At 40.6% G+C, this 13972-nt stretch overlaps 1 protein-coding gene across 8 annotated transcripts in view; it reads right to left on the bottom strand.

Moving 5' to 3' along the window:
• Nucleotides 1-13972, bottom strand: part of FGFR2 (fibroblast growth factor receptor 2) — a 143614-nt gene that overhangs the window by 66052 nt on the left and 63590 nt on the right. For 5 of the 8 annotated variants that reach the window (XM_083506127.1, XM_083506126.1, XM_083506129.1 and 2 more), the window contains exons 4-5: nt 13801-13875; nt 6609-6778 (exon numbers count right to left, since the gene is read on the bottom strand). In XM_083506127.1, coding sequence (XP_083362253.1) covers nt 6609-6778; nt 13801-13875 — 245 coding nt within the window. The remainder of the gene's footprint in view (nt 1-6608; nt 6779-13800; nt 13876-13972) is intronic. The other 3 variants (XM_083506133.1, XM_083506132.1, XM_083506131.1) reach the window with 1 other exon arrangement.

The following is a 13972-nucleotide window of genomic DNA, read 5'->3' as shown; positions in this document are numbered from 1 at the left end:
CACCTGTCTTCAGCTGACTTGTTCTGAGATCTTCCTCTGTTACAGCATATAGAAACAACAGTGGGAGCCAATTTATGATGCCAGTATGAAGGTATCCATGGCATTTCCTTTTCCAGTTTGGTACCATAGTCCCCATAGTAATGGTGAAATCTCGATGAGTTCCTCCACGCATGCAAATGAGGAAGAGAGTCACTAACCTTCTCTATGTGACAGAAAAGAAGTAACTGCATTTTGATCTCTGGGATAAAATACACACATAGGGCTGACACATCCAACCTATACAAAGAGATGTTCTCAGCCATGCTATAACAGGGAACACAATACTGCTACATATTCACAGCCTGATCCTATCCATGTTTCCCTCCACCACTTGTTGTTGTTTAGTCATGTCCAACTCTTCATGACCCCATGGACCAGAGCATGCCAGGCACTCCTGTCTTCCACTGCCTCCTGCAGTTTGGTCAAACTCACGCTGGTCGCTTCAAGAACATTGTCCAACCATCTCATCCTCCATCGTCCCCTTCCCCTTGTGCCCTCCATCTTTCCCAACATCAGGGTCTTTTCCAAGGAGTCTTCTTTTCTAATGAAGTGGCCAACGTATTGGAGCCTCAGCTTCACGATCTGTCCTTCCAGTGAGCACTCAGGGCTGATTTCCTTCAGAATGGATAGGTTTGATCTTCTTGCAGTCCATGGGACTCTCAAGAGTCTCCTCCAGCACCATAATTCAAAAGCATCAATTCTTCAGCAATCAGCCTTCTTTATGGTCCAGCTCTCACTTCCATATATCGCTACTGGGAAAACCATAGCTTTAACTATACGGAGCTTTGTCGGCAAGGTGATGTCTCTGCTTTTTAAGATGCTGTCTAGGTTTGCCATCGCTTTCCTCCCAAGAAGCAGGCATCTTTTAATTTCATAACTGCTGTCACCATCTGCAGTGATCATGGAACCCAAGAAAGCAAAATATCTCACTGCCTCCATTTCTTCCCCTTCTATTTGCCAGGATACGTTTCAGTGAGTTCAATGGGATGCAGGGTAATCTCTCCCTCCACCACTTAGTATTAATTATTTTCTGTACACAGTGGGAATAGCTCAGTTGGCAGAGCATGAGACTCTTAATCTCGGGGTTGTGGGTTCGAGCCCCATGTTGGGCGAAATATATCTGCATTACAGGAGGTTGGGCTAGATTACCTTTGTGGTCCCTTCCTACTCCACAGTTCTATGATTCTCTTCTTGTGTTTTCATAATAAAAAATGATCATAGGATGGCAACACTTTGTATACCTCTTAACTCCTCTGAATCACAATGGATTTCTGTTCTGTTATCAGAAACTGAAATCATGAATTGAGCAGCAAAGAAAGGAGTGAAGTGCAGCACTCTGCACAATCTCCACAAAACAAGGCAAATGGTTACGTGGCTCCTATAGATTTGCATCCATATATTGAAAACTATCATATATTTACCCAAGCTGAGCTACAGTGTGTAAAAAGGGCTGTGGTAAACGTAGCTTATCAAAACACAGCTGTGGAAACAAACACCCCTTTTAATACTTAAAGCAGTAAAAACTGATAGGACTCGATTTACTTTCTGGGAGGTGAAAAAGAAAGTAAAGAGCCTTGTTCATTCTTATTGGCATGCACTATCTTGCTACGGTCCATACAGGCTCCCCATTTGGGGAGGGGGAGATTATACAGGAATTCTTCCAAAGACCCACAGCCATGTGTGTGAGGAGGAGATGGTGATGGTAGTCGGAAGAACCACACACAAGAAGCCAACAGCTCTTTGAAATATGACCTCTGTGTATCTTGGAAAACCCAAGTGTTTCCAAATGTTTGAAAAACAGAGTCACTCACAACAGAAGAATCAACTTCTGAGTTATAGTTTCCTAGAGAACTGGTAACATTTGTGGACTTCCATCCTGAATAAACAAGTGAAATGGTACATTCATCGAACAAAAGGACAAACTGCTAAACACACAGCCATGGGGTGTATTTTAAAGGGTATCACACTTTCTGTTCAACAAGGAAAATGATAACAAAAGGCTTGTCCACACTCTTCTGCTTGTCCAGTGCCTAGAAAGCAAAGGTCTCAGCAGTTATTCACTTGATTTGAGTCTTCTGGGCATGGATCCAAGCGGTTATGCTTTTGCCCATTGAAAACCTGCTCCTTAGCGCTAAATCGGAACAAACTGCAATCTACAGAAAACCTATTTGCTTCTTGTTCTGATTCAGTGCGAAAGATCGGGTTTACCCAGGGGAAAGTGCTGGGCAAACAGCAGTGTGAATAAGCCCTAAGATGAACCAAGGAGCCATAAGGAATGTCAGGTTTTCCTTTGTCTAGAAAAAGAAGCTGTATTTCCATCCCCCAATAATGCAAAAGTCTGTGTATGTGAGGTCAACTGCAGTTGCAGATATCAATATTCCACTGTAACACAAAATGTCTTCTGTCTTCTAGTGGTGATCTGGATTATGAATATGTCTGTTGGAAATATTATACCTATAAAATCAGAGCCATTTCCTACAAATCTGATTTACAAAAACCTAATCCTTTGGCATGTTTTGCTGAATGCATAAAAAAGTTCACCTTTTTTATGCCTATCCATACAGAGAGATAGCATGAGGAACCTAAAGCACAGATTAGCCAATACCAAGGGGTCTTCCCCCTCCCCCGACTTCATAATTCTGCTAAAGCAAAACCACTGACTTCACAGTGATTCCCTGAAATAACTGGCTCTGATCAATGCAGCCTATAATGACTCTAATAATGCAGCCTATAACGACTGTCCAGTTTTTATTATTATTATTATTCTGCTACAGCAACCCATGGAGGTCAGAAGAGTTTAAGAGAAAGGAATGGTAACCATGAAACCCATTGGTCTCATGTAATAATTATGGGGAGAAAAAACTCATGGAACTTTTAGCATGCCATTTGGGGTCTCTGTAGTTTAGGCTTCCCCAACCCGATACCCTCCAGATGCTGTTGAACTACAACTCCTATAAACCCTGGCTAGCTATTTGGTTGGGGTTGGTGAGAGTCCAGGGACAACTGAAGAGGCTGTATATACACATTTAAAAGCTCACAAAAATGACCATTTAAAATGATAGAAGTGCAGTGAGAAACAGGAGAACCTTTTGCTACACCTAATGGATGTCTGTGGACTGTACTCATTAAATTTGGTAAATATATTCTCTAACCCACCCACCCACACACCCTTTGCATAAGGCAAACAAATATACCCCTGCTTCTAATTTATGGTGGACAATTCACACACGGCCCCTTCAAGGGTGTGCTTCTGGTAAGGGGGTGTCACATTTTCTCAACATTTACTCCAATTTTTTGTTACTGAAAAGTGTTGTCCTTATCCCAGGTATGACATTCTCTCTCTCTCCCACTACCATGTATGTGTTGGCAGAGGAAACAGAGTTGCTCAATTTCTAATTTTTATAATTGCTGAGGCTGTGCTCTCTTGATCAAGGTGAGACATTCTCAAGGCAAATTCTGGAGAAACTGCTTGCATGTTCACCTTGATGACAAGACCAGCCGACAACCTCCTCCAATAGCTACCTTCTTCTGGTGGGGCTTGCTGCCAAGATGAACTGGCAACCTCTGAAGTAGCCCCTTGTCAGTTTCACACCTGCAAACCAACCCAGTTAAAGACTCTAGGTAAAGTCTGGAGGCTTATTTTTTATTATTTTAGCTCTTTAGCGGTTGTTTGTCCTAGACCATTCTGGCATTAGAAAAGCTATTTTGGAGGTCCACTGCCTTCCTACCAAAATCTTGAATCTGGAAATGCTCTACAGTGGTGACCCAAGTCAAAGAATTGCATAAGCCTGTGACTTTCTGCTAGTGAATGGCCACAATCCAGAGAGCACTACTACAGGTACGCGCACACTTTTCTTGGGCAAGCCAAGTGGGATTTTCCCCCCTTGCAATATTGCAGGGAGTGGGAGCATCTGCTGTTCAGACTGCTTTCCAAGTGCCCTCCATTTTAGAAGTAGGCTAAGTGACTCTAATCAGTGAACATCAGCTTACAGTTTTATGTGTTTGTTATTCTTTGAAACAAACAGCTGCACACCTTTTTCCCCTAAAAGGCAGAACACTCATTAGGATTGGAACAAAGTTTCGCTTGTGCTCCAAGACTAGACTGACTTTCTTAATTGGCTTCATTTCACTCTATCATCCCCAAGACAAGTGTGTAACATTGAATGGTAGCCAATTCATTTATGCGTTTTGGTATTACGAAAAGCAAGGAGGTGTTGCCAGGTGCACCTTTATATTTTATGAGGTAAGCAAATGTAGTTAGAAAAGTCTACTTCATTAATTAATGTTCATCTGGAACATTAGCATGCCTCCATCTCTGGAAAAACTGACACTTTCTATAGGAAATCTGGTTAGAAAGGAAAAAAATAAAAGATTTTAAAGCCTGTCTTCTTTAGCATTTGCAGCGGACATATTTTCAGAGGTTATTCACACATTGTGGTAAAACTTATAACCTATCCTGGTAAGAAAACCATGGAGAGCAGTAAAGGGCTGGAACAAATTGGCCATTGTAGATTTACAAACTTAAGTTAGGCATTTGCGCCCTTGAACAAATATATGAATTCATATTTGCAGAATTCATATAATGAAAAACCACTTAACTGGATGCTTTAAGAAAGTCCTTACAGGCCATTAAGGGGTATTAATGCTATAGCCCTCACCAACCATCCTTGAGGGCACCTTGGCATCCCCTGAGACCCATGTAGCTGCCACAGCTAAGTCTTCATCTGCCCCATTATAATTTCATCTCAAAGCGCGCCTGGTTTCCTCTGATTAGGCCAGTTAGACATGATTGGTCCCTTTTTTATTTTCCAGGCCACTTTCTTCTTTTTTGCATATACAAACTGCAAACTTATACATACAAACTTATGAGAGCTTGAGTTTCATGGCTCAATTTGAAGCTCCCTCTCCAGGTCTACAAAGCTGCTATGATATTTGTAGGTGCATTATCAAAATTACACCCTCCTGAGCGCACCTGCAACGTTTTGTAGCAAGTCCCACTTCTAACACTAATTGCCCGTTTTGCAAAATACAAAAGGCGGGAACCATTTGCACTTTGTATCCTTCTCACCCCATCACGCATGGTGCCCAGCATACATTTCCTGCCACTTACACTTTTCCCATTGGCTGAGCTGCCACAAGCAGGGGACAGTGTTTTTTGGAGAGTTCAACATGCCTAATGGTGTACATAAAAGTCCAACTAGATTTTGTGCATATTTTATTCACAGTAAAGGTTTCTTTAATGATGACTCTTTTCGTGTGAGGGTTTTTGTTTTTCGTAGTTGATGAGGGTTATTTTGTGGAAGTGTTTTATTTTGTTTTTTCATACATAAAGACCATCCACGTGTCAGCTTAAATAACCAAATAAAAGCAAAATTATCAAATCCTAGTGTTTTTTCCCTCCCTGACCCCAGTAGGTACCTAAAGGTTTAATATTAACTCTAACTTGGCACTCTAGCTAACCTCTCTAGATGTCCTTTCTAATCAGTAACTCACAGTTTGAATGGAAACAACTAATCCGATGCTACTTTCAATTCAAGCAAACCATTTTAAGTAATTGCAATTACTTGCCCTCAAAACACTGCTTTCTGCATCTATTTCACAGACCATAAAATCCATAAAAATAAGTCTTCCTGCTCATTAAGTGTGCAGTCACCAAGCCATAAGATTTTTGTTTTGCTTTGTTTTACTATATGTCTGCAAGTTGGAATATTCTAGGCTGTCGTAGCACAAAAGCACAGACTGTTAAGAACACTTCTACAAACAATGTTTTCGTAAAGTGTTTTTCCCCCTTGTTGTTTCACCACTAACCCCTTACTCAGTAAGAGCTCTATTCACAATGTCTGATCTTCTGATCTTTTGATAACTTGACCTTACAAACAGAAAATAAGAAAAAGAAAAAAAAGCTCTAGGGAAGATGAAGAGAGCCAGAACCAGAATCCTTTAAAGGTACTGCATGTGCTTTTACCATTTACTCAAACCTCTACAGAAATTTACTATAGTTAGGGCCAGCATTGTCCAGCAGAGGCAGGCTTCTGGGCATATCAGAGCTTCAAATCTGAGTTTAATTATAAACACAGTGAATAGGAACATAGGAACCCACATTGTACAAAGCCAGACCACTAGTCCATCTAGCTCTGTATTCTCCATACTGACTGAAGTTTCAGGCTCCCCATCCCTCAAAAAAGCCCTATTCACATGTTACTCACATAGGGAATAGGTTAGAGAAAATAAACTACTGACGTAAACCAGGTCACATGACATGGAAATATAACTTTCCTATAGAATAGCCACATCCTGTGATACCTCTGCAACAGTCATGGGAACATGTGGCCCTCCAGACATTGATTCGACTACAACTGCCGCCACTCCCAAGCATTGGCCATGCTGACTGGGGCTGATGGGAGTTGTAGTCCAACAACATATGGGATGCCACATATAGCTTTACATGGCTGTTATGAGCATGATATAAGGGAAGTCTGTACAGCATGCTGCATCTAAATCTTATTGGCATTCCTACGTATAATACACCAACTCCACTTGGCCTGTGGAGGAAGGAAGATGTGTCTTACCTTGTATCCACCAATGCGATGCTCTTGCTTAAATTCTTTGCCATTTTTTAGCCACCTCATGGTTGGTAGGGGGTTTCCTGTAGCTGGACAACGGAACTTGACAGTGTTAGCTGCTGGAACTGCATGTAACCGCTTTTCCATTTTATCAGTTTGTGTCCATTTAGGTCCTTCTGTTTCCAAAAATGAAAGAGAGAAAGAGAGAGAAGAAGAAGAAGAAGAATGTAATCACTTGTCATTTGCATGATTTCCAGTATGACACAACTTTAGAGGGAGCACTGAAGTTCTACATTGTTGATTTATGTCGCCTTTGGCAAAGCACACAAGACACTCGAGTACCTTAGAAATTTCAGTGTGTACCTAAAGACAAAGATCTACCCTGCTTCAGCTAGAGTTATTGCTTGTGATTCATGCCTTACAGCAAGTAAGGAAAAGTTATTTCAAGAAACAGAGAGCTATAAAAATAACATGACACCTGTCATCTTGCCATAGCCTTTAGGCTTGAGGTAACCATTTTAAAATGCAGAAATAAAAATTGTACTAAAATGCAGAATGTTTGAAACTTTGAAAGTTTGCCTGTGTGAGAGAGAATCAGAGCCTTCATTTGAAATTCTGGCCTTATTTTCCTTTGGCTTGGACTATAATAATCAATGACTGGCTTTCAGATAACATGCGTGTCTGTGTGTGTTTAGAACTGCTGTTTTAAAAAAGGAGAGAACAACTATGATAACGAACAAAATCACTGGAATTGTTTCATACAAGGATCTGGCATTTTCCCCAACCCAACCCAACAGCAAAACAAGGTCCTCTCTCTGCTGCTGATCTCTCAACGTGCAGTACAACATGGTATGAAATTCCATGTCAGAGTTTGGATGGGAAGCAAACAAATCTCTGACCAGAGTGCTTGTTAAAACACCATGGTTTAATTCTAGGAAAAACAGACACTCACTCTAACTAGCTACTCAAAAGCTATTCCACACCCAGGGGAGTATTCCTGATGTTCCCTCTCCAAAAACACACACACACCAAAACACACACACACACACACACACACACACACACAAAACCAGTGCACTAACTTCAATAGAAAAGGAACACTATTTCTAATCTCTCCTGTCCAAAATGTTTTGTGAAAGTTATATATAGATTTGGTTAATACAGATAACTATGGCATGAAGACAGAGGTGATTTGTACTAATCCATGCCAAGGGATCAACTCTGTCCCATGTTTACTGATCTTACATACTAGGAAAAATCAGCCTAAGTATAAAATCACGGGAACAAACAAGGAAGATTATTGTAACAGGTGGATTAGAACACCTAGCGAAGAACCAACAAAATGACCATCCCCAACACTAGCAATGTTTTATTTTCATTTTGAAATTGGAGTTTCTGAGTGCAGAATTTTTCCAAAGCAGTACCCTAAAAAATCTTGCCCCCCCCCCCAGCTCCTTTGACATCCAGAGTTTCGTAATGATGCCCATTAATAATATTATGTGGGTTTAAGCAGCCAATCCAATACTATGAAGAAAACAAATGTTACATAATGTATTTGTTTATCCCCAATAGAATAAATCCTCTCAGTAGTTTCCAAGAAAAAATAAAATAAATACAAAACAAGCTGTTTAGAAATGACTGGTAAACCTGTGCCCCCCTCTCAATGTTTTTGGACTACAACTTCCATCATCCTTGGCCATTGGCCATGCTGGCTGGAGCTGATGGGATTCAGAGTCCAATGACGTCTGGAGAGCCACAAGTTCTCCAATCCTGTCTTAAAACAATAAAATGCAATACAGCAGAAAATAAGATAAACAGAGCTCACAGATCTGATACATCTTTAAACTCCAAGAATAAGCAAAGGTCTGTAAACCACTAAATGGTTTTATGACTGAAAACCTGGAAAAATAAACAAGACTTCAGCTGGCACCAAAGGGATCACAATGGGGGAGCCAAGAGAGTCTCTCTGGGAAGGGTGTTCTACAACTTTGGCACCACCACTGAAAAGGCCCTCTCTTTCTCATAGCCATGAGCCTTAGCTCATTGGGCAGAGCTACATTATATAACATATGGCATCTGGACATCTCTGTTGGCCAATAGACACTACAAAACACCCACTGGTAAGTTAAAGTAAAGGTAAAGGGACCCCTGACCATTAGGCCCAGTCGTGACCGACTCTGGGGTTGCAGCGCTCATCTCGCTTTATTGGCCGAGGGACCGGCGTACAGTTTCCAGGTCATGTGGCCAGCATGACTAAGCCGCTTCTGGCGAACCAGAGCAGCGCATGGAAACGCCGTTTACCTTCCTGCTGGAGCGGCACCTATTTATCTACTTGCACTTTGACGTGCATTCAAACTGCTAGGTTGGCAGGAGCAGGGACCGAGCAATGGGAGCTCACCCCGTCGCAGGGATTCCAACCGCCGACCTTCTGATTGGCAAGTCCTAGGCTCTGTGGTTTAACCCACAGCACCACCCGCAGTCCCCACAAAACACCCACTGGTAAATTACGTTTTGACAAAAAAAAATGATGTTACTGGATGTCAACACATCAGTGATGAACTGCAGAAGACTGAATTATCAAAAGTAAATAAATGCTTTTAAAGGGGCACCATAGCTAAGCCACCTCTCCCCAAAAGCAGGATTATTACTAACAAAACTGAAAACAAATCTGAAAGCATAAGAACTGCATTGGCTTAGCTGAAATTACTACAATAGGTTTTCAGCATCTATCCATAATTCTCCTGCTGTGCAGTAGTGACCTGAGCCCTCTACTGCAGATAACAAGAAATCTGATTAACCGCACAGTTATATAATGACTGTGCTTAATTCAGTTCACTCATTTACCTGTTTAAAAATTAAGGGTGGAAATCTATTTAACGGTAAGGACTTTTAATTATTTTACAACAGATCCTTCCTGAAATAAATCCATTTACTATGGACATTTTTAGGACCAGAGGGGTCCAGAAACATAACCATTCCTCTCTCAGCCTTAATTCATTTCCTTTATTACAAGCGACCGCTCCATAACAAACAAACCCTTCCGTTCGTCAAACATTTATGGCAGTTCTTGAAATCAGCACACATAGAATTCCTCCACTCCACTTCCCCCAACAAACCAAAATAAAAATACAGCTGGAGAAGAATACAGCAACAGAGTCCTTAACAAGCCTCCTCACCAAAAGAAAATATTCAAATTTAAGCATTAAAATTATTCTAGAAATGATAGTTGACTATTTCATTTTAGCCTGAAGCTTTAAAAATTAATTAAGTGGGGGGAAAATCAATGGATATTTGGAACATGCAGTTGCAAGCATAACGCCGGGAAAGTTATAAATATTTAAAATTAAACTGCACAACCAACAAAATTTTAATTATTCCAAAAGATACATAGGAGAAAGCGCCATTAAAATGATTTCTTAGATACAAAATGGCAACAACACTACAGGGGAATGTGGAAATAAAGCAGTTAAGTCGAGGATCACAACAAAAAAGGGGGTTCATCTAACATGAATGTTATTAAGTACCGATACATGAGTACATTTTTCTTTTTTTGCTCTACCGCTAGCACGTTCCACAAAGCAATTTCTTTTGATCAGACAAATAACCCTGCTGGAACAAATCCCAAATTCCTGATAAAGTTAATCCAAACGGCACATGAACAAGATTGGTGCTAAAGAGCACAGGAGTCAGCCGGCGCTGCTATAATCACAAGAACCCAGCAGATGCGATGATTCTTTCAGTGCTGTGAACTCTGTTATCAGTGACAAGCACTTTGGCAAGAGCACAATGGTTACCCGATTTCTAGTTACTGGGCCTTTCCATCACACTGCCATCTTGGTTTCTCATCATTTCCCACCACCATAATGATTATAAATCTGAGAACAAGCAGAGTAGGAAGCACATATGCTGGACCTGGGCAAAGCAACATCTCTCAGGGTGAGACTCCCTCTCTGGTTCATTGTACATATTACTAATATGATCTGAAACATTTTGTATGCTGCACTGTTTCGATAGCATTTTCTGATAATTTCATTATTGCTATTAGGTTGCAGATCAATGAAACACAGCCAATCTTGGGTCTATTTATTTATTACTCTGTATTCACCATCAGCATTTAAGGACCACACAAAGGTGCGTTTAGGCCAGGTGTTACATAAACCCCTATTAACCTCTCTGTAGTCTTGGATCTTGCGGGATCCATTACATTGGCAGCTACGTAATACTGTAACATTAATGGTTATTAATATTTTTACACTTTTTACAATAAGAAAGGGAGCAGGATAATAACTGGAAAATGTGAAAATGAAGTGGGAAGGGGAAATTTACATCATGGTATAGAATACTATATTAAGGAGAAAGAGTTTCATGGGGAACTGTTATCTGTTGCTTTTGAACTCCAATATTGGATGGTCAAGGGCCATCTCTTGTTAAATCTACTTTACTGGTTACTGCTTGAAGCTTTCCTTTTGTATGTTAATTCTAATGATAGAGTGTCCCCCTACCCCACCCCATTAGTCTGCTACAGCCGGAGTGTTTTTATTTCTTCAGTGTTGAGTGATGCAAGGTTTAGCACCGGTCAATAAGCCTGCTTCCAACTGGAGAACTACACTTCTGATTGTAACATGCAGGAGTATTGTTTTCAAGTTCCTGGATAATACGTACTCGGCAATTTCCTGTTTTATATCCAATACTGTGGCCCCAAATTGGGGTTTTGTGTGTGTGTGTGTGTGTGTGTGTGTGTGTGTGGTGCAGCTGCAAAAAACATGCATAGAATCAGATCTGATCCACTTACACCTCCAAAAGAATATGTTTTCGTGATAGGTCGATTTAAAGAACACTTCCTTTAAATTAACACTAATTAGTAGTGTTGGTATAGATTTTTGTGTTTTGTATTCTTGTTTTGAATTTCTCTGTTGTTAATAGCCCTGGGATCTTCGGATGAAGAGTGGTATATTATTATTATTATTATTATTATTATTATTATTATTATTATTATTATTACAAGCATTCCCATTCAGCTTGTTGCATTGTAATATTACTTGCAGGCTTCCCATGAGCATCTGGTTCACTAACGTATTAACAGCATGATGGACTAGGTGAGCCACTAGCTTGACCCAGAAAATATTTAATTTATTTAATCAGTTTTTTTCTCTGCTTTATGGCCAGAGATCTGCATTTTTTGTTGCTGCTATGTTTGCGCCTCATGGTAAAAAAATAACATTCCAACAATAGGTGGAAGTAATATAAAACACATTCAGTATACTGCTTGGATTTAATCTAACCTATTGTTTTCTCACAGTTAGGATATCTGCCCACAGATGAGGTAAGAATTTATATATACAATATATATTAATAAGTGTGTGTCTCCATCACAAAGTTGCAGTAGAAATAAACATGGCATAAAATGACAAATGAAAATGACCCACACACATATACGTAAAGTTCAGAGTCTCCTCTTAAAGCAACAAGCTGCAAAGCCTTTCCTTACTTTTCACATTATAAATCTAACACTCCTGTTATCACTGATCATTACAAGAACTGCCATCTAAGCCTATCTAAAAGCTCACACACGTAGCTGGGCTTGCCCCTAAAGCTATAAACAACCCTACGCCTGTGAATAAACACGGCTCTGATTTGCAAGTCAAATAAGCCCACCTACAAATCACATAAGCCCACACTAGCATTACCCGAAAATATACTCAACCCTCCCAGAAAACTCATAATAATTCAGCATCTGGAGATGAAAGGTTCTAAATCAGGGATGGGGAGCCTGTGGACATCCAGGTGTTGCTGAACATCAACTTGCCTCAACACCTGCCAGCATTGCTGATGCTCAGTGTTCCAGGGAGAGGCACTCCTACATCTGGAGGGTCACAGGTAAGCAACCCCTGTTCTAAATGTTCAGGCTAGAGGGTACTTTGTATAATTTAACACCATGGCTTACTGGAAATGAATTGTCCCCAAGTTAAGGCTTCTTCACAACCAAGGTTCTTTACAAACACTTGTTGACTTTTCTTTCCACAAGACATTTTCAATACCCTAGCTACAGCAGGCATTTGCCTCTATGGGACTCTGGTTTCTTAGAAAGAACTTCCAGAAGCATCAACCTAGGCAGATGTTCCACCCCCTACCTATTCAGGACCAGCAGTACCATTAGGCAAAGTGGGGCAGCTGCCTCGATGTGGCAGATGATGAGGGAAGGAGTGTGGTGGTGAGGTGCTAGAGGAGAGGGCTGTGGCTGCCCCACAGAGCCTGCCCTGCAGCCCTTAAGCCTGCCTGCTGGTCAAAAGAAGTGGAAGATACCAGGATTGAAATTAGATTCGGCTATCTCCCACCATCTTTCAATATATGGAATGAAGGGGGCAGAAAGATCTCATCCTTTGTTTCAAGCAGCAAAAATGTCTTGGTTGGGGGCTGCTGAGCAGTTGAGCTGGTCTTTTGAGCGTTGAGCTCCAATCCACAGTATTTTATACTATGTTGGGCAAAATATATTGCAGAAACCCTATTGTAGGTGAGTGGTGATGGGGTGGGTGGTGCTCCTGTTAGGATCAGAGATGAATCAAACCATTTCTCCAAATCCTGATCTAGTACTTTGGAGGATTTGTGAATTCTTACCTAGGACCATGTCAATGAGCTTGCTGGGCCTTGAACCTTAAGACTTTCTAATGTAGGAACAACTTATAAGCATCTGCCTAGACAGGTAACCAAGTAGAGTATATTCTTGGGGACTAGACCATACCATCATTACGAAAGCTTAAGTTGGAAAGGGTCATTACATTCTCTTTCCATAGATTTTTCTTTTCACTACAAAATTAATTACAATTCAATTTTATAACCATCACTTGAATATTGTCATTACAGGAAATTACAACTCTGATCCAGAAATGAAGAAAGAGGAGGTGTCAGTACAGAACACGTTGAGTTAAAAAAGAAGAACTGCTAAAAGGTTAATGGCAACTAAGACAAGAAAGAATAAACAAGCAGGCAAGAATATGATAATAGTTTATTTCCATGTTTCAGAAGACCAGAAATACACAAAAAGAAAGAGGAAACAAGCCAGTTGAAATCTACAGCTAATAGATTGCTCATGCGTTTAACAGCCAAGAAAGTGCTTGAAGAGAGTGCAGAAGGCTAGGTGGGGGAAAATATTTCCATATGGATTCTGCCAGGCACCTTCAGCAGTCAGAGAGTTACTTACTGATTTGGTTGTTGTCATTCACAAAATCCTCAGAGCCATCGTTGTCATCTTCATCATCTCCAGATGAAAGAACATCTGAAGTTTAAAAATTTAACATTGTTCACCTACTACACATTGCAAGCAAACACACCTATTTTCTGGACTCATGTTGTTTCTTTTATGTCACATCTGG

Source organism: Podarcis liolepis, assembly GCF_965112155.1.
Source record: "Podarcis liolepis genome assembly, chromosome: 5".
Taxonomy (NCBI): domain Eukaryota; kingdom Metazoa; phylum Chordata; class Lepidosauria; order Squamata; family Lacertidae; genus Podarcis; species Podarcis liolepis.
Note: the sequence above shows the minus strand (reverse complement) of the source record. Positions and strands in the feature narration are given on the sequence as shown.